This window comes from Schistocerca americana, chromosome 1 (assembly GCF_021461395.2).
Source record: "Schistocerca americana isolate TAMUIC-IGC-003095 chromosome 1, iqSchAmer2.1, whole genome shotgun sequence".
NCBI lineage: Eukaryota > Metazoa > Arthropoda > Insecta > Orthoptera > Acrididae > Schistocerca > Schistocerca americana.
This window is the reverse complement of record NC_060119.1, coordinates 362,807,459-362,830,670: the sequence shown is the minus strand read 5'-3', so window position 1 is coordinate 362,830,670 and position 23,212 is coordinate 362,807,459. Positions and strand designations below refer to the sequence as shown.

At 39.3% G+C, this 23,212-nt stretch overlaps 1 protein-coding gene across 2 annotated transcripts in view; it reads right to left on the bottom strand.

Moving 5' to 3' along the window:
• LOC124600124 (myoneurin-like) overlaps nucleotides 1-23,212 on the bottom strand; it is a 136,256-nt gene that overhangs the window by 100,391 nt on the left and 12,653 nt on the right. For both annotated transcript variants that reach the window (XM_047136135.1, XM_047136134.1), the window contains exon 2: nucleotides 2,398-2,673. In XM_047136135.1, the coding sequence (XP_046992091.1) occupies nucleotides 2,398-2,673 (276 nt within the window). The remainder of the gene's footprint in view (nucleotides 1-2,397; nucleotides 2,674-23,212) is intronic.

The following is a 23,212-nucleotide window of genomic DNA, read 5'->3' as shown; positions in this document are numbered from 1 at the left end:
AACAAATTATGACTAGTTTTAACCTATTCAAACTGATAATTATGACAATCACTTCTAGATTTCTTTGTGTACTCATATGTATGTTGGGAGAAAAACAGCTACTTTGCAGAAAGCCATTGCTCATCCTTCTACATTACTCAGCTACTGTTACTATCTAACATTTCAAACAAACCATTGTTACTTTATACAGACCAATATGAGTTGTCTATATATTGGCAAAATAAGGCTCTATCTGATTCAAGTATCTGAGTTACACAAAATTTACATTCTCAAGTCAAAGAATTTGGATATATTCTAGGAGGAGCGGCTAGTGCCATATTTGTTTATTGTGTGTTAAAATATTTGGGAATTTTTAGTTTGCCACCTGATGTCTACTGGCACACTGTTATACAACTTTGCCCCAGTATATAAAATTCCATTCTGACCCGTAGTGAGGAATGCAGAGCTATATGGAAATTATTTTTACTTTTAGTATTGTGGTTGTGGATTGCTGAGTTTCTCCTAAGTTAGCTCTTGTCATTAACCACAAATACCATTAGGGAGTACATGTATTGGTATGTAAGTGTAAGAATACCTGATTCCTGAAGAGATTTCTGAAAAATGTTCAGTTGTCAACTTTAAACAATATTGCTATTACATGGTTCTGTAGAATAAACACTCTTTTCACCTTAGGTGCAATGCCCCATAAGATTGTGCCATAGGACAGAATTGAGTGGAAGTATGCAATTTTGTCTGCAGGTCAACAAATGGGGAGTGATTTCTGAGTGCAAGGCAGGCAAAATTGAGTTTTTCAGCTAGCTTATCCATATGCTGGTGCCACCTGAAAATTTTATCTATCTGTATACTCAAGATCTTCAGACATGAAGCCTCATGTTTTATTGAAATATGTGCATTCGGTTTTTCATAACCACTTTCATCTTTTCTATCTGCAGCACAATTTTCATATTTCATCACATAAATAGTCATCTCTTCTGAAAGTTTGTCATGTTCCTCTGAAAGACTGACTAGTTTTAAGCCATTATCCAAGAGTTCCTCATTTATAAGTTTGATATGTTATGTCTGTTAGCAATATTGTCTGAATTCCACAATTTATACATTTTTGTATACATGTGAAAAAAGAAAACATACACAGAAACATGGTTGATGACAAAATGCAAGAATCATGGAATGCAAGCTTTCACTGCCAGTACTTGTGTTACTGCTGATATTTGACTTATCTAAATAGCATCCTGAGTCCTTGAAGTCTCTGGTGATGTCTCCAGCAGTGGGAGAGGAAATCTTTGGCAGGTAATTACTCCTTGGGTCTTAGCCTTATGACCATAAGTCAAATATCAGAAAGAATGAAAGAACATTCAACAATATCCCTGAATAAATATTTGTGCTGAAGATAAAATGTAACACACAAATATTGGCAGGGAAGCCACTACTTTCAAGAAAGAGCTGCTACTTCCTTGGTTACATTAAATACCTGCTGTTTACCCCCTACTGCTAGCACATCATCAGCATGATGATGTTCATATTTATCAAAGTTATCTAAGTGTGCTATGAATTGACACCTGTTTAAATAATCATTGCTACTTGTCAGGCAGCTAACAGATAAGTGGATAATTTGAAGAAATAGTAGCCAACAACATATGTCTTTTCATATTGTAGGAATTCCCAATTTTTTTACTTAATGTCTAACACGAGTTTATTGAAAATGTTTGCACCAGAAAACACAGCCACTATGAACCACAGAAGAGAAAGCAAGTCTTAATGGAAATTACTTTTTTACTGTATTTTTTGATGATGTAAATGTCAACTCAGCTGCAAGAAAACATTTAAACAATAAATGTAGTGGGAATTTAGCATCCCAAGATCTGTGAGAAATTTTAGCAATATCATCATCATGCTCATGTACTTCATATGACCCTGTTTGGTCTTACATAATGCTCCTTTCATTTCCACCAACCTGTCTTTAGATTCTAAAGTTATACAATTTATTGTCCCTTAAAAAATTGTAATTATGCACTTGAGTTTACAAAGTTCATGTTATCGTTGATTTACCTTCACAACATTTTACTGGTCTTTTTTTGTGAAAAACACTGTCTTTCTTTAATCTGCATTCTCCCAGAAAATAATACTGGAAGTCAATAGCAATTGAAAGCATACAAAATGAGGAAGCATTCCTACCTTCAAGACCAAACAATGAAAGAAGTTTCTAAGTAAGAAACATACTGAACAGTGATTATTGATTTTAAATACATCACACTGATTGCATCTAGTTGGTCTGTTCATTGTTCCAGTTATGTAGATGTTCAGCTAATTACAATCACATCAGTAATAACTGCTAAGACTTACATACATTTTAAGAGTAAACTATAATGCAAAATACTTTTTGTTACCTTATACACTAACCTGAGGAAATTTCTGCTGTAGGGCTTGATACGCAGACTGGTACTTTGGAAAAAGTAAGTTACTTTCAGCTAGTGATTGCAGCACAAAATAGAATGATATTTCACTCATAGAATAAAGCTGGTCTTTGTCTATTTGTTCAGATATAAAAGTTGCCTCTAAGTTACTCCAATCAACAAATGTAAGCAGTGCTCGAATGCTTCGCTCTCTTGCTGTAATGTCTTTCTGAACCCATCTTGAAATCAGGCTTAGGAGACTGTCCTGAGGAACGACCCAAGCCTGAACATATGAAAAGAAGTTTCAGAAATAAATATTATTTATCTTTTAGTTGCAAGACAAAAACATATTTTGAAAAATATGAGATAATTAAAACATCACATTTTCAAAATATATACAAGACATAATTAAAAATGGCATTAGTTCCAATAACAAAAGACTATATCACAGGTCTCAGTTTTGGTGCTTTGAAGATTTCCCAGTAAATTATATTATGAGGAGGACAGATTGCTACTCCCCATATAGAGGAGACAGTGCGTCAGAGACGGGCACAACAAAAAGACTGATAAACATTTAAACTCTTGATGAAGGGCCTTCTTCCAAGGCAGAAAACACACACACATTCACAAAAGCACAACTCACACACACATGACCACTGTCTTTGGTGCTGTAGCCAGACTCCTGACAGCAACTGCACCTGATGGGAGCAGCATTTTGGCATAGGTGGAGCAGATAAGGAGGGGCATAGGGTGGGGGTGTGGGGTGGGGGGATAGCATGTTCGAAGGGAGGGGGAGGTGGTGTGCTGCCTGTGGGAGCATGCAGGGACATGGTGGGAACAAGGTATCGCTGCTAGATGCAGTCGGGAGGTTTGGGGGAGGGGAGGGGAGGGGGGAGGAGGGAAGGGAGGGGGAAGAGCAGAAAAGGAGAGAAGTAGAGAAGGGAAAAAGACTAGTGGGTGCATTGGCAGAATAGAAGTCTGTGCAATGTTCAATTGGAAGCAGAGAAGGGGACTAGTTGGTGGAGGACAAGGACTAGCGAAAGTTGAAGCCATGGGGATTACGGGAACGTAGGATATATTGCAGGGTGAGTTCCTGCCTTTGCAGTTCAGAAAAACTGGTGTTGGCAAGAAGAATCCATATGGCCAGGTTCTGAAGCAGTCACTGAAATGAAACACATTGTGTTGGGTGGCATGATCAGCATCTTGGTGGTCCATCTGTCTCTTGGCCTCAGTTTCTCGAAGGCCATTCATTCGGACAGACAGCTTTTTGATTGTCATGCCAATGTAGAAAGGATCACAAATGTTGCAGCTTAGTCTGTAGATCATATGTCTGCTTTCACAGGTAGCCCTGCCTTAGATGGAATCGCACATGCCTCTGACAGGACTAGAGTAGATGGTGGTGGCGGTGGTGGTTGTAGTGGTGGTGGGAGGATGTATGGGACAGGTCTTGCAAATCTAGGTCCATTGCAGGTATGTGAGCCATGACGAAATGGGTTGGGAATAAGGATGGACAAGGATACTGCATAGGTTTGGTGGGTGGCAGAATACCACTGTGGGAGGGGTGGGAAGGATAGTGGGTAGGACATTCCTCATTTCAGGGCATGGCAAGAGGTAGTTGAAACCCTGGCAGAGAGTGTGATTCAGTTGCTCCAGTCCTGTGTGGTACTGAGTCACAAGGGGAATGCTCCTCTTGGCCAGTTGGTGGGACTTTTGGAGGTGGTGGGTGACTGGAGAGATAAGGCATAGGAGATCTGTTTCTTTTTTTATATAAGGTTGGGAGGGTAATTACAGTCTGTGAATGCTTCAGCGATATCCTTGGTGTATTTCGAGAAAGGCCACTCATCACTATAGATGCAACGGCTGTGAGTGGGTAGGCTGTATGGAAGGGTCTTCAAGGGTATGGAATGGGTGGCAATTGTTGAAGTGGAGATATTGCAGTTGGCTGGTAGGTTTAATATGGGTGGAGGTAGCCATCTTTGAAGTAAAGATCAAGATCAAGAAAGGTGGCTTGTTGGGTTGAGTAGGACCAGGTAAAGCAAATGGGGGAAAAGATATTGAGGTTCTGGAGGAATGTGGATACGGTGTATTCGGCCTCAATCCAGATCATGAAGATGTCATCAATGAATCTGAACCAGGTAAGGGGTTTGGGATTCTGGAAGTTGTGGATGGATTGCTCTAGATGGTCTATAAATAAGTTGGTTCAGGATGGTGCCCATATGAGAGCCCATAGTCGTACCTCGGATTTGTTTGTAGGTAATAGCTTGAATGAAGAAGTAATTGTGGGTGAGGATATAGTTGGTCATGGCAGTTAGGAAGGAAGTTGCAGGTTTCAAAACCATCAGGAATTGGGAAAGGTAGTGTTCAATAGCAGTAAGGAGATAGGCATTAGTAATGTTAGTGTATAGGGAGGTGACATCAACAATGACAAGTAGGGCACTATGTATTGAAGAAACTGTGCAGAACCAGTGGATAAAATCATTGGTATGTCTTATACAAAAGGATAGGCTGCGGGTAATAGGCTGAAGTTGTTGGTCCATAAGAGCAGAGATTATCTCAGTGGGGACTTTAGGACTGGTGTAGGTGGTGGTGGTGGTGGTGGGAGGATGTATGGGACAGGTCGTGAAATCTATATCTATTGCAGGAATGTGAGGTGTGAGGTAAGGGGTTGGCAGTAGGGATGGACAAGGATATTGCATAGGTTTAGTGGATGGTAGACTATCACTGTGCAAGGGTGGGAAGAATAGTGGGTAGAATATTCCTCATTTCAGGGCATGAAGAAAGGTAATCAAAATCCTGTTGGAAAATGTGCTTCAGTTGCTCCAGCCCTAGGTGGTATTGAGCCATGAGGTGGCCGGACATTAGGAATGTGGGATGTGGTGGGTGACTGGAGAAATAAAACACAGGAGATCTCTTTATGTGCAAAAGTTGGGAGGGCAGAATCTCAATACCTTCAATGTCTTCTTTCTCATTCTCTTCACCTGGTCCTCCTCAAGCCAACAAGCCAACTTTCTTTATGTTCACTGCTACTTTAAGGATGGCTACATCAGTATATCCATCCATATCAAACCTAAAAACCACCAGCAAACCTCTGCTTCAACAGCTGCCACCCATTTCATACCAAAAAGTCCATTTCACACAGCCCAGCCAGCCACAATCATCACATCCGTAGTGAGCAGTCCCTTTCAAAATATTCACAGACCAGAATTACCCTCTACTTATTCTAAGAGATATGATGGTTGTAGACTGAGTGTCTTATGGAGACCTATAAAGTCCTATACATTCTGGGTGTAGTGGTCGCATTTGCTTATGAGTGGTCCCACAAGTGATGTAAAATGTTTAGCTACAACATACGTGGGCACTCCAATGTTACTTACAACAGGTCAAAGGGGGATCCTAACCACGTGGATTTTTGGTAGGGTTGCTGGTACAAACTTATAATGATATTGGATGGATGTGAACTCTTCTTGAGGTGGTTCAAGGCTTTCCTCTGAATTTTGCCAATCAGATCATTATTTAATTGGCAGTATGCCGGATAACTGAAGTAAACTTTACTTTCATACAAAATCTTGTTGTGCAGTGAAATACATCAAAAATAATTGAAGGAGGAAGGACATTTATGTTTTAACACCCCATCGACATCCGTGTCATTGGAGACAAAGCAGATATTTGGAATGTTTCAAGGATGGGGATGAAAATCAGCCATGCAATGTCAAAGGAACCATCCTGGCACTTGCCTAGAGTGATTTAGAAAAATATGTAGAAACCTAAATCTGAAAAGATGGATGCGGATCTGAACTGTCATCCTCCCAAATATGAGACCAGTGAGCTAAGCACTGCACCACCTAACTCAGTAAATACATCCAAGCCAGTGTCAGTGTTATAGAAGGAAATACCATGTGAATGAAGCTATGGAATATCAAAATCATAAATGGGCAACTGACATGTAAAAATTGTTTTACACCAGTAATGCACCATTGCAACTGAAGCATTATGACTCAACAGGCAACAAGATATATTTTACTGAGCCATACATCAAAAGAATAATGAGAATTGCAACCACTGGATATTGACTTTGGTCTCCCTCCCTCCCCTTAACACTTGTTGCATCTTCTAGTCTGTATTACTTGATGAAGACCAATGGATGTTTCCCATCCTCAAAACGAGAAACAAGGATCTGTAATTGAATATCTGTTTGAAACAGCAGTTCTGTAACATCAGCAGCACGTATGGGCTGTTAAAGAATTAAAATTGTCCTGTTCTAATAGCAACACACAGCAAGTTACCTAAACACTTTTTTGAATATGAACTGTCAAATAATTGTACACTGACAAAAAGTAACAGTTATTCATCACAAAAAGCAGCTTCAAAGCTGCACATTTCTCTCAATGATAAACTAAAAAACTTTTAAATAAGTTCTCTATTTTTTACTAGAGAAATTACATGCTGCTGAGGAAACCTGCTCAATTTCACAATTTCAGTGATAGCTTCACAAACTGCTAGCACCTGAATTTCTGTCTCCTGTGTCCTGAAACCAATGTCTCTGTTTTACACAGGCAGGAACTGTCCTTACTACCTGTCATTCAATCATCCTGGACTCAATCTCGGCAAGCAGCTGTCCCATGTCCACCTCCACTCCTGCACCTGTGACCCCCCCCCCCTCCCCACCCCTTCCACTTTACTCGTTCTAAACTCATTCTCTCATCTCTGAAGTGTCCTTTTTCTTATGTTCTATTAATGTTCTATTAATGCCTCTCATTGCTAGCCCCAAACCACCTTTATTTCTGTCCCTACCTCTCTGTCACCACCTCCTTTATCCCTCTCATCCACATCACATGACGCTGATGTTCATTTGTGTATGTGTGTGTGTCTTGAACCTACTGGATGTGGTACATGAAAAGGAATCTCACAAAGTTTTCACACTGTTTTCTCAACATATGCAACTTCACATTAATTCTGTGAAACATTAACATTTTTTCTCTGATGGGTCATAGAGGCTGCTTAACTCAGACATCTTAATGCATTTTTTCCAGATCTACTACTCAGTATTTACTATTTTGCCAGAGTTTGAAAATGATTACTAGAAGTACCAGCAGAAGTCCACCAGCAGTAGTTGTCTCTCCTTGACGTAGCAGTAAGTTACATAGCCAGTATTCATGCAGAGCAGCAGCTATTGCTGTGAGATACCCACTTCTCATATGTCACTTTTCAAAGCATAAACTAAAGCATTTTTATTGAGTCAGTGCAGAGAGATTCACTTTTACAGGGAGTATAAGTCCACAGAGCACTTCATATCTGTGGAATTTAAATCACATATTCTGTAGGCATAAATCAAACAATAGGAAATCCAGGATGGAATGTAATAATATTGTGGGAAGAAAAGTTGCCACTCACCATATAGCGGAGACACAGTGTCGCAGATAGGCACAACAAAAATATGTTCACAATTAAAGCTTTCAGCCAATGGCCTTTGTCAACAACAGACACACATACGCACACACATCTCTGCTATATGGTGAGTACCAACTTTCCTTCTCATTATATTGTTACATTCTGCAGGCACCTGGTCAAGACTCTTGGGATACTGACACTATAACATTTCTAATCAAGAAGATTTATGGTTAAATCTTCTCCAAGCTACCTGTGACATTCACAATCATGGTACAAGAGAGAAGCAAGTCTTCACAAAGACTCAATAACTCACAAATAATGTGAAAAGGAGTTATCCAGTTTGGAATAAAAGTTTACAATAAGCTTCCAATAATATATCTTGAGAAAAGACCATGATAGTAAAATTACAGACATTCAAGCTCACACGGAGGCTTAACAACAATTGTTTTTCACGTGAACTATTCACGACTGGAACAGAAATGGGAGAAAGTACCTACTGTCACACACTGTAATATGGGCTGCGAAGTATTGATACACAGGCAGATGTACATGTAGTCTTTGTTTTGTCCTAAATTGCACGGTACATCCTTTCTACAGAATGTAAGTTAACAGGACTGAATAAGAACCAGTCAGTCCATCAGTCATGAAGACCATGGGAAATTAAGAAACACTACTCATATTGGGCTCTAGAGACACAACTGAAAATACACAAGATAATAATAATAATAATAATAATAATAATAATAATAATGGCATGTGACGAGGGCCTCCAATCAGGTAGACCACTCACCTGGTGCAAGTCTTTCAATTGGAAGCCACTTCGGTGACTTGTGTGTCGATGGGGATGAAATGATGATGATTAGGACAACACAACACCCAGTCCCTGAGCAGAGAAAATCTCTGACCCAGCTGGGAATCGAACCCAGGCCCTTAGGATTGACAGTCTGTCACGCTGACCACTCAGCTACCAGGGGCAGACCAATGTCAGACACTTATGTTTTTCTGTACTGCAGATGATGTAGTAATGACATCACAGATGTCTTTAACTAAACAGCTGTAAGATATTCTTGAAGTGAAAATGTTTATTGCAAGGAGTTTTTCATTTGACTTAAAACATAATGTATCTGGACAACTTGATTGTCATGCTGGCCACTAGATGTACTCTTTTTGAAACACCCATCATTCTTCTGATTCTTACTTGTGTGACTGCACACATTAGAAACACTCTCCATTCATTTGGTTCATATTTTCTGAGTTAATACAAGACAGATATCGTCATATATATAGTTCATCGAAATTTCACATTGTCATCAACTAATGCATAATACTTCACAGTCTGTGAACACAAATGCTACTGATGATCATAATAAAAGGACAACTCTTATTATTTTCTTAACAACACTTGCTGTGTTTTGTGCTAAATTAATAAATTATTTTATCAGTTCATAATCCCTTTCTGTAGTCTAACTCAATAGTACACAAATTACAGTGTTTTTATAGAGGTAACCAGCCACTATGAGAACAATTGTTAAAGTGATAGTAACATACGACTACTGACAATGTTTCTACTATCCTTCTCATGCTAAAACATGGTTGGAGAAAAATCTAATAAAAAAATACACAGCAATAAGCTGAGTGCAGTTATTAATTTCTCCAAGAATTTGTCTCCCTCCAAACAGTATATGCTACCACAAAATTAACTTTCTATGTAAGCTCAAGATGTACAGAATCTACTTCTCATTTCTTCTGTAACTGCTTCACATTTTTCTACATACATAGACTTCCATATACATGAGTGTAATATTTATATAATGGAGTTCACTACTCGCCAAATAAAAGAAGTACTGGGCAGTGGAAAGGTCCTCAGGAAAAAACCTCAACTGCCCCAGCACCTCACCATCCCTTAAGTCAAAAGCACTGCACACAGCCGCCACCAAGCATCACCACAGGGAAATGTGTCATTATATATATCCTGTTGGGTGTCCAGGGTCTATATGTGATAGAGCTGTCTAGCTTCTTTGGTCCTGGTGATGAAGCGTTTCACACGCTCATCCAGAGCAACATCCAGTTGAAACAGGTACTGCATATCCATTGTCATTTTGGCCTCATAAACACAGAGGGAAAAAAAAAAAAAAAAAAAAAAAAAAAAAAAGAAGAGAGGAGGAATGGAATGAAGACTGTAGTCTCTTATTGCACTGTGTTGCGTGCAAATGTCACGGCAAGCAGTAATGCATCCCTATGTCTCTGCTTGATACTAACATATGACAGCACATCTGCCAACGTCTTGTTATAGCACTCTGTGAGAAAAGTCATCTGTGGGTGGAAAAGCAGTTGTCATCTTGTGGCTGATTACCTCTGATACTAGTCTTCAAAAGGCAATTTTTTCCACGATCACAGATCATCATGTGGGATGTTTCGTCTTTCAAAATGGTATCCTCAACAAGAAACTTTGCAATTTCAAGGACTTCGGCAGTCAGCACAGTTTCGGTGACAGCGTAGTGGGTCAGGAAGTCCCTGCAGACTATTATCCACCAATTTTCTGACTTTGGGAACCTTCCCAGAGGTTGATTACAATTTGCTAGTATAGCATATAGTTCAATCAAACTGTCAAAGAAAAAGCCTGTACCTTGCAAAAGGTAGGATAGAAGATTTTATTTTTTTAACTAGTTCATGTGGTTGGAAACATTGGAAAACCAAATTTTGCCAACAAAATTTATGTTGTCTAAACCTTCTGTAGTCAAAGGCATTGAAAATTTCATAGTTTTTCAAAAAATCCCAATTTCTTTTGTTCCTAGCACTGTCATGTCCATTTACTTTCTAGAAGAGCATAAAATTCTCTACAAATTTGATTACTACAATCTTTTTTTGCATCCAATACCAGGGGCACTAAAGTTCACAAAAAGTAAAGAACTTTCAAACTCAGTGCAAAATTCCAAAGTATGAAATATTAGAGCACTTCTATTTCAGTTGTGGTGTAGAGTTTAGAGAATTTCCGCGTAAATTCTAGAACCACTTGGCCTTCTACCATTTCAAACACACGATATTTTAAATACAAGTGTGAGAGAGCCTATCTACTGCGTGTCACCTGTCTGTGTGTGCAGGTCCTACGTGTGTAGTGAGAAAACTTAAGACACAGCGGTCAAACAGCAGCAACAAGTACTTGTCGTTCGCGCCACGGAAGTTGTAATGAAAGAACACGGTAGCCCCAAGCAACTTCTGTGTTATTCTGTGCTATTTTATAACTTTGACTACTGTAGTGATGAAAAAAACATCTGAGTTGAAAAAAAAGATTTTTAACAGAGATGTGCTAGATGCAAGACTAGTTCACGATTTCCGTGGTTGCTGAATCAACTACGTGGTAAATGTATCTTAATTTGAGTGTAACATGAGATGACACGGGTCACTTACAAGAAGTCTAATAATGAGATTTTCACTCTGCAGCGGAGTGTGCGCTGATATGAAACCTCCTGGCAGACTGAAACTGTGTGCCAGACCGAGACTCGAACTCGGGACTTTTGCCTTTCGCGGGCAAGTGCTCTACCATATGAGCTACCCAAGCACGACTCACGCCCCGTCCTCACAGCTTTACTTCCACCAGTACCTCGTCTCCTACTTTCCAAACTTCATAGAAGCTCTCCTGCGAACCTTGCAGCATCCTGGAAGAAAGGATATTGTGGAGGCATGGCTTAGCCACTGCCAGAGGGATGTTTCCAGAATGAGATTTTCACTCTGCAGTGGAGTGTACACTGATATGAAACTTCCTGGCAGATTAAAACTGTGTGCCAGACCGAGACTTGAACTCGGGACCTTTGCCTTTCGCGGGCTAGTGCTCTACCATCTGAGCTACCCAAGCACGACTCACGCCCCATCCTCACAGCTTTACTTCTGCCAGTACTTGGTCTCCTACTTTCCAAACTTCACAGAAGCTCTCTTCAGGAGAGAGGCAAAGGTCCCGATTTCGAGTCTCAGTCCAGCACACAGTTTTAATCTGCCAGGAAGTTTCATATCAGTGCACACTCCAATGCAGAGTGAAAATCTCATTCTGGAAACATCCCCCAGGCTGTGGCTAAGCCATGTCTCCGCAATAACCTTTCTTCCAAGAGTGCCAGTTCTGTCTTCACAGGAGAGCTTCTGTGAAGTCTGGAAAGTAGGAGATGAGGTACTGGCAGAAGTAAAGCTGTGAGGACGGGGCATGAGTCATGCTTGGGAAGCTCAGATGGTAGAGCACTTGCCCGCGAAAGGCAAAGATTCCGAGTTTAAGTCTCGGTCCGGCGCACAGTTTTAATCTGCCAGGAAGTTTCACGAAGTCTAATGATTATGTGAGAAATGATAATTTTGTTCTTTATGGAAGTTGAAATACACTAACAATGAACTAAAAGCATTCTTCGAGTACCTACATATTTCACGAGTAGAGACAGAATGAGTCATACCTATTCCTTTAACTAGTATCATTCTTCGGAGAAGTTTTTGGAGACTGACGTAGCTGGCTATCCAGAGAAGAAGATCGGCTGTGCATACCAAGTAAGTCTATGCATGTAAAAGAAGTGAGAAGGTTGCAATCCAACTTCCAACATTCTTGTCATCAAAAACATTAGAACGTGGCAACCAGTGTGAAAGGACCTATGGAAAAAAGGAATTTTGAGACAAAACGAGAGAAAAAGCTATCAAGTGATGCCATAGCAACCGAGCATAACAAGAAAAAACAACCATTTCATGAAATTGGATTCTGCCTAAATATCCGATGGAGAAAATTTGTAAATGTGAATAACGGAGAGAAGTGATAAAACACAACGAGAAAAACCGGAGAGAAGATCTCAACATATTAGACTAAGAAGAGATATGCCTAGAATGATATGACTAAGAAAATTTGGTGTGGTGGGTATAAATTTCTCACATATCGTGGGTATGCAAACGCAGAAATCAGCATCCAGCACCACTGGCACCAGTTGTTATTCACCGGTGCTGACGTACTTCCACATCCGCTCACTGACGCCTATGTGGAAACCAACAACCGACGCCACTGGTACCAGTTGCAATTCACCAGTGCTGATAACACATACGCTTAACAATGCAGCTGAAATTCTACGCCGAGTGAGTGTAAAACAGAACTTTATTATATTAATACAACATGGTATAAGCCATTGAATGAACATTATTAGTGTAGTTAATATACTTAAAAGTTAATTTTTAGATGCTCACAAGGGCTAAAGCTTGTAAAACTATGGATCAGGAACAGCAAGTTGGAGAAACTTTATAACCAGACATGCCTATGAAAATTAGTAAAGAAGGGCCAGACTGGTCTGAGGTAGTAAATCTAATCAAAGCTCAAAATGTTACTTTAAGAAATGAACTAAGTGCGACTTTGGTAAGTGAAAAAATAGACACCCAGAGTTTTAAGTTAGACTCAGTAAATGCTCAATTAAATGATAAATTAGATGCCCAGAGTGAAACCTTGAATAGTCAAGCAACCAATCTAGGTTTATTAACTGCCAAAGTTGACGCACACAGTAGAGAATTTAGTAATCTATGGAAAGGCATAGATGTTTTAAGGACTGAATTTGACACTCTAAATGGTAAAGTTAAAAATTTGAAATTAGATTTAAAGAAGGAACTAACAAATTCTTTACACATTCAGGTAAATCAAATGTTTGCTGAATTAAACCAAAAACAGACTAATAATTTTCAGAATTTGACAAAAAAGTTAGACTTGAATATTGAGGAGAAATATAATAGTGTAGAATTAGGGATTAATGAAAAGTTAGGATCACTGGAGGATGTAATGCCGTAAAGCAGGGATGGCATACTTTGAAAGAGAGCGTTGATAAGCATAGCGAATTAATGACTGTCATTCAATCGCAAATTACAGGTGTAAGTACACAAGTATACAGTGCAGAAAGAAGCTTCAAAGAGAAGATAACAAGCTCTGATGTCATAAATGTAAGTAGTCTCAAGGAACAGGTAGAGGAAATTATAGAAAGAAAAGTTACCAAGAGAATAACATCTGCGAATGTGTCGCCTATGGCTTCTTCCGAACTTACTAATACCAGAAAGGTCATAGATGAACTCTGGAAAAAATTCAAGCTTATCCAAGACAAAGTAGAAAAAGAGAGTATCTTCACCTAATGCTGTGTTAACTAGGGAAGTGGTGACTGATTTGCAGTGGGGAGACTTTCAAAAGAAGTTTAAAGAGTTAATATCAGATCCATGGGACCCGGGCGGAGTCATATAACCCCCAGGGACATTAATGTTCTGAGTTAACAGGCGGAGTGACGACCATCAGGTCCTGAGTTGTTTTCGGTGTTCCTTCTATAATAGTTTTTATGCACCGGATTCCTTCAAAATCTTAAGCTACTCTACCATCCCAAATTCAAAAATAGTACGGAAAAAAAATGTACTAACTAGCATTTGTGGTTACATCATCCCCAATGATTCCTGGTGGAGGATTTCCTTATTCCATTCAGTCAAACTACTAACAACCTCTGACTCCCTATAAAATCTCTCGGGGGGGACTAAAGAAGCTTCTGCATACCTGTTTCTGGTACTACTCTTATGTACCCTGCATGAGCACGCATGAGGTAGGGAACTCCACAGTGCATTCGCACCTACCTGTCCCCAATCCGGACTTGTCCCGACTTTGCTCGGCTGCAACTTGAGATGGAAATTTGCACACATGTTGTCTCCGATCTCCGTCATTTGGCACAGCCTTGGGACAAGATATATTAAGTGTGCCTGGTCAGCTCTTATCTCTCTCAGTTTTGACTGGCACAGTCTCCATGTATAATTAGGTCATATTTTTGCTTGGACCTCGGTTTCGAGTGGTGAGGTCTCCACGTATAATTACGTCATATTTTTGCTTTGACCTCCGTTTTGACCAGCGCGGTCTCCACATATAATTAAGTCATATTTTAGCTAAGAATGATCTTCGTATATAATCTCTTCACCAGTTTCTTTGCAAACCTGTGTGTAGAGGTCTTGGTAAAATCAATGTTGTCAATTTTGTATGTATTATTGATATACAGTGTCATTACAATGGCTCCAACACTGGTTTTCTTGAAAGATGCCATGTAATCCTTTGATCGGTCACATATTTCTAGGTAAATATGGAGAACCATATCCTGGCGCATAACTTTCAAAATAATTTCTGAAGTCATGAGAATACAGTTTTCATACTGAATGTAATATAATTGGACCAGAGTTCCAATTTATATTTCTTGACGCATATTTTTCTGAGTGAACTGAAGGAAATATTAAGTTCGCAAAACATACAATATTGGATGACTAATTAAACAACTGTGATAACATTGTATATAGATTTTCTACTTTGTACAGAATATTTTATACCTTTTATGAGATTTGATGTAGATGGGAGGGTTTACATCAGTTTTGAAAGGGGTGGGTATTGTGGATAACAGCATGATTTACGAGAATGTCTGCTTGTGTCTCTATGTGTGGATGGATATGTGAGTGTGTGCGAGTGTATACCTGTCCTTTTTTCCCCCTAAGGTAAGTCTTTCCGCTCCCGGGATTGGAATGACTCCTTACCCTCTCCCTTAAAACCCACTTCCTTTCGTCTTCCCCTCTCCTTCCCTCTTTCCTGATGAGGCAACAGTTTGTTGCGAAAGCTTGAATTTTGTGTGTATGTTTGTGTTTGTTTGTGTGTCTATCGACCTGCCAGCGCTTTCGTTCGGTAAGTCACCTCATCTTTGTTTTTATACAAAATTACATTTATACGCAAACATTAAAATTACAGACTAGAAACATGTCGCGACGTGAGAACCGCCAGGTATTTTAGGGGAAGATTTGTGTACACACGCAAACATGTACACATATGTATATGCATATAAAAACTACGACAGTTCTACATTGTAGGTACAAAAACTGTGACGATTTCACATCGAGCGAGTATACGTAAGAAGGAGGCATGAGTAATGAAAGAGCACGCAAGCAAGATTGGAATTAATCGTGATGCTTATTTAAGAAAAGTCAGTGTAGCAAATACTCTGATAAATTGATGAATAGTAGGATAGTGAGACTTGAATTGTAGGTAGACACAGTATATACTAAGGGTATAGGAGTTGAGAAGTAGAGGACTCCAGGGATTAAATGATGTATTATAAAAGTGAATGTGAAGTGTAAAATAGATTTGTAGCTTTACCAGGAAATACTTAATTGTAGTATACATAGAAATGTATACTAGGGTAATGAACCATGGGGCCTACTCATAAAGGATAAAGGGGGCGTACCCAGCATTGCTACGTATAAAGGGCAGGCGTACCTACATGGAAATAGGATGGCCTGTGGCCTGAGAAATAGGGATATTGTATAAAGGGGAGTACCTACCAGAACGGAAAGAGAAAGTGCTCCAAAAGGTCAACCCACATGCAAGATATAGGTACTGATCCTAGGAGAAGGGGACAGTATCATGACAGAAGTCACACATTTTATAGGGATTATTCTGGTAAGTCTGAATTCTACGCACAATGAGCATTATTACATTTTATGTTAAGTTTACGAGTGTCAAAAGGAACACTTTCAGGTTCCCTAGAGTTCCTGCAAACTACAATAGATAATGAATGAGTACACACTTAGAAGAGGTAGTACAAAAAGTGAGTACAGAAAACAGATTACTCATGAGTCATGAACACCTGGAGTTTGCGATTGGAAAAAAAAGACTGTTCTTGATGTGAAAAGGATATATATAAACCTATGTAATAAATGTGTACTCTTAAAATGTGAATTGTTATTATGTGTGATATTAATGTACATAATGATTATGTATAAAATATTGCGTGTTCGATCTGAGCAGGAGGATATGTAGTGTTTTGAGAAATTCCGCATAAATTCTAGAACCACTTGGCCTTCTACCATCTTGAGCACACGATATTTTAAATATAAGAGTGAGAGAGCCTATCTATGGCGCGTCACCTGTATGTGTGTGCAGGTCCGACGTGTGTAGTGAGAAAACAGTAGACACAGCAGTCAAACGGCATCGACAAGTACTTGTCGGTCGCACCAAGGAAATTTTAATGAAAGAACACGGCAGCCCCAAGGAACTTCTGTGTTATTCTTTAACTATTGTAGTGATGAAAAAAACAGTTGAGTTGAAAAAAAAAAAAAAATTTTTAGTAACTTTTTAACACAAACGTGCTAGAGGCAAGACTTGTTCACGATTTCCGTGGTTGTTGAATCAACAATGTGGTAAATGTATCTTAATTTGTGTCTAACGTGTGACGACACGGGTGAGTTACATGAAGTCTAATGTTTATGTGAGAAATGATAATTTTGTTCTTTATGGAAGTTGAAATACACCAACAGTGAACTAAAAGTATTCTTCAAGTACCTACTTATTTCACGAGGAGAGACAGAGAGAGAGAGAGAGGGAGAGAGAGAGAGAGAGAGAGAATCATATATATTTCTTTAAATAGCATCATTCTTCGGAGACTGACGTAGACGGCTATCCAGAGAAGAAGATCGGTTGTGCACACCAAGTAAGTCTACGCGTGGAAAAGAAGTGAGAAGGTTGCAATCCAACTTCACATATTCTTGTCGTCAAAAACATTGGAGCGGTTTGTACAGTAGAAATACAATATATGTTAACTCACTTTTAATAAGACCAGGAAGAGGAAGTACAGAAGATAAGTTGCTTTTCACTGCATCCTGCGGGTTCAACCGTGAACATATTCTTTTAGTGGATGTGGTACAACATACGCTTTTTTTGATCAAGGAAAAAGGAAGTTTTACAGCATTATTAAGAAACATGGCATTAAGAAACTGACGTTCTACAGAACGGAGCGTGAAATGTCAGATCCCTTAATCGGGCAGGTGGGTTAGAAAATTTAGAAAGGGAAATGGATAGGTTAAAGCTAGATATAGTGGGAATTAGTGAAGTTCGGTGGCATGAGGAACAAGACTTTTGGTCAGGTGAATACCGGGTTATAAATACAAAATCAAATAGGGGTAATGCAGGAGTAGGTTTAATAATGAATAAAAAAATAGGAGTACGGGTAAGCTACTACAAACAACATAGTGAACGCATTATTGTGGCCAAGATAGACATGAAGCCCACGCCTACTAGAGTAGTACAAGTTTATATGCCAACTAGCTCTGCAGATGACGAAGAAATTGATGAAATGTATGATGAGATAAAAGAAATTATTCAGGTAGTGAAGGGAGACGAAAATTTAATAGTCATGGGTGACTGGAATTCGAGAGTAGGAAAAGGGAGAGAAGGAAACATAGTAGGTGAATATGGATTGGGGCTAAGAAATGAAAGAGGAAGCCTCCTGGTAGAATTTTGCGCTGAGCATAACTTAATCATAGCTAACACTTGGTCCAAGAATCATGAAAGAAGGTTGTATACATGGAAGAACCCTGGAGATACTAGAAGATATCAGATAGATTATATAATGGTAAGACAGAGATTTAGGAACCAGGTTTTAAATTGTAAGACATTTCCAGGGGCAGATGTGGACTCTGACAACAATCTATTGGTTATGAACTGTAGATTAAAACTGAAGAAACTGCAAAAAGGTGGGAATTTAAGGAGATGGGACCTGGATAAACTGAAAGAACCAGAGGTTGTACAGGGTTTCAGGGAGAGCATAAGGGAACAACTGACAGGAATGGGGGAAAGAAATACAGTAGAAGAAGAATGGGTAGCTTTGAGGGATGAAATAGTGAAGGCAGCAGAGGATCAAGTAGGTAAAAAGACGAGGGCTAGTAGAAACCCTTGGGTAACAGAAGAAACATTGAATTTAATTGATGAAAGGAGAAAATATAAAAATGCAGTAAATGAAGCAGGCAAAAACGAATACAAACGTCTCAAAAATAAGATCGACAGGAAGTGCAAAATGGCTAGAGGACAAATGTAAGGATGTAGAGGCTTATCTCACTAGGGGTAAGATAGATACTGCCTACCGGAAAATTAAAGAGACCTTTGGAGAAAGGAAAACCACTTGCATGAATATCAAGAGTTCTGATGGAAACCCAGTTCTAAGCAAAGAAGGAAAAGCAGAAAAGTGGAAGGAGTATATAGAGGGTCTATACAACGGCGATGTACTTGAAGACAATATTATGGAAATAGAAGAGGATGTAGATGAAGATGAAATGGTAGATACGATACTGCGTGAAGAGTTTGACAGACCACTGAAAGACCTGAGTTGAAAGAAGGCCTCCGGAGTAGACAACATTCCATTAGAGCTACTGACAGCCTTGGGAGAGCCAGTCCTGACAAAACTCTACCATCTGGTGAGCAAGACGTATGAGACAGGCGAAATACCCTCAGACTTCAAGAAAAATATAATAATTCCAATCCCAAAAAAAGCAGGTGTTGACAGATGTGAAAATTACGGAACAGTCAGTTTAATAAGTCATGGCTGCAAAATACTAACACGAATTCTTTACAGACGAATGGAAAAACTGATAGAAGCCGACCTCGGGGAAGGTCAGTTTGGATTCCGTAGAAATGTTGGAACATGTGAGGCAATACTGGCCCTACGACTTATCTTAGAAGAAAGATTAAGTAAAGGCAAACCTACGATTCTAGCATTTGTAGACTTAAAGAAAGCTTTTGACAATGTTGTTTGGAATACTCTCTTTCAAATTCTGAAGGTGGCAGGGGTAAAATACGGGGAGCAAAAGGCTATTCACAATTTGTACAGAAACCAGATGACAGTTATAAGAGTCGAGGGGTTTGAAAGGGAAGCAGTGGTTGGGAAGGAAATGAGACAGGGTTGTAGCCCATCCCCGATGTTATTCAATCTGTATATTGAGCAAGCACTAAAGGAAACAAAAGAAAAGTTCGGAGTAGGTATTAAAATCCACGGAGAAGAAATAAAAACTTTGAGGTTTGCTGATGACATTGTAATTCTGTCAGAGACAGCAAAAGACTTGGAAGAGCAATTGAACGGAATGGACAGCGTCTTGAAAGGAGGGTATAAGATGAACATCAACAAAAGCAAAACGAGGATAATGGAATGTAGTTGAATTAAGTCGGGTGATGCTGAGGGAATTAGATTAGGAAATGAGATACTTAAAGCAGTAAAGGAGTTTTGGTATTTGGGGAGCAAAATAACTGATGATGGTCGAAGTAGAGAGGATATAAAATGTAGAGTGGCAATGGCAAGGAAAGTGTTTCTGAAGAAGAAAAATTTGTTAACATCGAGTATAGATTTAAATGTCAGGAAGTCATTTCTGAAAGTATTTGTATGGAGTGTAGCCATGTATGGAAGTGAAACATGGATGATAAATAGTTTAGACAAGAAGAGAATAGAAGCTTCCGAACTGTGGTGCTACAGAAGAATGCTGAAGATTAGATGGGTAGATCACATAACTAATGAGGAGGTATTGAATAGAATTGGGGAGAAGAGGAGCTTGTGGCACAACTTGACTAGAAGAAGGAATCGGTTGGTAGGACATGTTCTGAGACATCAAGGGATCACCAATTTAGTATTGGAAGGCAGCGTGGAGGGTGAAAACCGAAGAGGGAGACCAAGAGATGAATACACTAAGCAGATTCAGAAGGATGTAGGCTGCAGGTACGGGGAGATGAAGAAGCTTGCACAGGATAGAGTAGCATGGAGAGCTGCATCAAACCAGTCTCAAGACTGAAGACCACAACTACAACAACAACGACAACAACAACAAGAAACATGAGCACCTAAACACAGCACTAAGCATGTTCAAGATATCAGATGGTACCTGTGAAGAAATAATAATAGCGTAAGAACAGTTTAAGCCCTGACTGTCATAAAAAGCTGTCTCTCTTCTCTTACCACCTGGTGTATGAGAGAGCCAGGTTGTCGATCTTCCGTAACTGCCTTAGGGACCACATTTGAGAGTTGGTCATAATTCTTTCATCCAACTCATTTTTGCTGTATTTCCTCAATGCACTGGCACCAATTGATGAATCCCTTGGTTGCTGTCACATTATTTTTCAGAAGAGTTTCTGCAACTTCTTTCATCAAGTGTAAGGTTTTGTCAGCTTCTGTCATGCTTGAATTATCAATGCGGCACTATGCCAAAGATTGAATATGAGACTGTGTCATTTCCCCATGACGTTGGATCTGTTGTTCAATTGTTCTTCCACTAATCAGACTTGCTGCTGGTTGTCAGCAAATGTTTTCTTCCGTTTGTAATGAAATTTGTCCCACCTAATGAGCTTCTCTACATTGTTTGTGAACCAATGCTTTGCTGTGTTGGCTAAGTAAAAGTACACATCTGCCAAATGCATGACACCCCATCTGTATTTGGTGACTCAGTTGAATCCTTTCAGCTATTTCATTAAATTCCGACTGGCATCACTGGTAAATGCTGATGGATGCCTGATGTGTGGCTGACTTAATGCTAGTTTGAAACCCAACGGTCTCCTAAATATATGATGTACTGTACACACATCTGTATACGAGAAGCTTTCACATTGCCGATTTGGAGCCACAGTGATGTACATGTTTTGGAGTACCTGGCATATCTACCAAACAATGCCACATTGTATCAATGAAGTACAATGCTTAGAATGAATGTTTATCTCAAACACCACAGTACAGCGAGAACAGAACTGAATCCCCAGTCGGAGAGTACAACTATTTCAAACATGAAACATTCAAAAATACACAAAAAGAAGACTTTTTAACTACCTTCTAGAAATGATATATACTAAACAACAAACAATTACTGGTAGTTGGGTTTGATCTGCTTCAAACCAGTCAGAGATACTAGGTTACTGCACAAGGCAAGCACAGATTGCAGTAATATTATGCATTCTTCTGCATGTACTGTATAGATTGCATTTTTCTACTGCAAGATTTACATCCACACCCATAGTCAAATCCACTGTGAAAACCACTTCCCATTGTATCAGTTATTAGAGCTTCTCCCCATTCCATCCACATATTAAGTGCAGGAAAGATGATGGTTTAAACTACTTTGTGCATCTTGCAGTTAGTCTAATCTTGCTCCGTACTGCAGTATATTCCTAGATTCATCACTTAAAGCTGGCTCATGAAATTTTGTAAGTAGGCTTTCTTGGTATTATGCGTGTATCTTGAAGTATCTGACATTCAGTTTCTTCAGCATCTCTGTGACACACTCATGGGTCAAACAAACCTGCGACAAGTTCTTCCTACTCCATGGCGTATCTGGACGGCATCCATGGGTAGTGTTTTGAAATAAAACAGTTCTGGTTGCAGGGAAAACAATACTTTTGTTGAAGCATTTCGCCCTTCTAAGCAATCTTCAGAAAATTTTAATGTACTGTAGAATTTGCATTTGTCACATCTATAGAGACTGTTGTGTTTACCTTAAACACACGGGGGTCATCTGAAAAAACACTGCTTGCATAGAACCATGATTACGGGTTTTGAAACCACATAGCACAATCTGTGCGTGAAGCAATAACTCATTGCAATCAAACTGCAAAATCATCAAGCTCTTTGAAAAGAATTATTGCTTAGTGAACAGGTTGTGTTACACAGCAGTCAAAACAGTTTTTCTTTTTAAACCTGTGGCCATAGGTGCTGACCTTCTTTGCATACATTCAATGACCCCTGTTAGGCATACTTGGTACTGGTGAGCAATATTCTAGGATGTGTTGCATGAGTGTTTTGTAATTAATCTCCTTTGTTCCTTTTAGAGTGATCGCATTGCCCTAGTAGTCTACCAATGATCTGAAGCGTGCCCCCTGCCATACCCTACATCTGTGCCTATATGACTGTTTATTCTAATCGTAGGATACTATGTTGTTCTCATCTTGTGAAGCACACGGTTTTACATGTATGAACATTAAAATCAAGTTGCTAATCTTTGTATCACGCTGAAATCTTTATCATAATGAATGATTATTTGTGCAGCTTTTTCACACAGCACTTTGTAGATAACTACACCATCAGCAAAAATGTCTGGAATTGGTGTTAAAGTTGTCTGGAAAGCCATTAATATACAGCTACCATGAGTCACCATCCAAGATAACATGCTGCATTCTCCCTACCAAGAAATTCTCAGTTCAGTCACAAATTTCACTTAATACCCTATTCACTCTTACTCTGATACCCTCAATTTCTAACAATCTTTACTTATGGCCAGAAATTCTTTGACTTTGTGAGATATTTCAATAATCGTATGCTGCTGAAGCTTTCACATATTGCCCTCTTGACATCTAGGCAGGTTTTATTCAACACCACTCCATCTAGGGCCCTACACTCTGTTTTACACTTAGTAAGATATTTTAGATACGCATGTTACACAATGCATAATTTTTGTTTGTTTACATAAACAAGCACATAACCATGTGTTCCCATCTTTGCTAGAACCAGTCATTATAATGGTCTCTCACTATAATTATCTACTATGAACGCAATTCTTACAAGCTAGCATTTGCTCAACAAAGTGGATCACTAAACCATGTGCAGTTGTGCACTGCACGTGTGATGTGATGATAC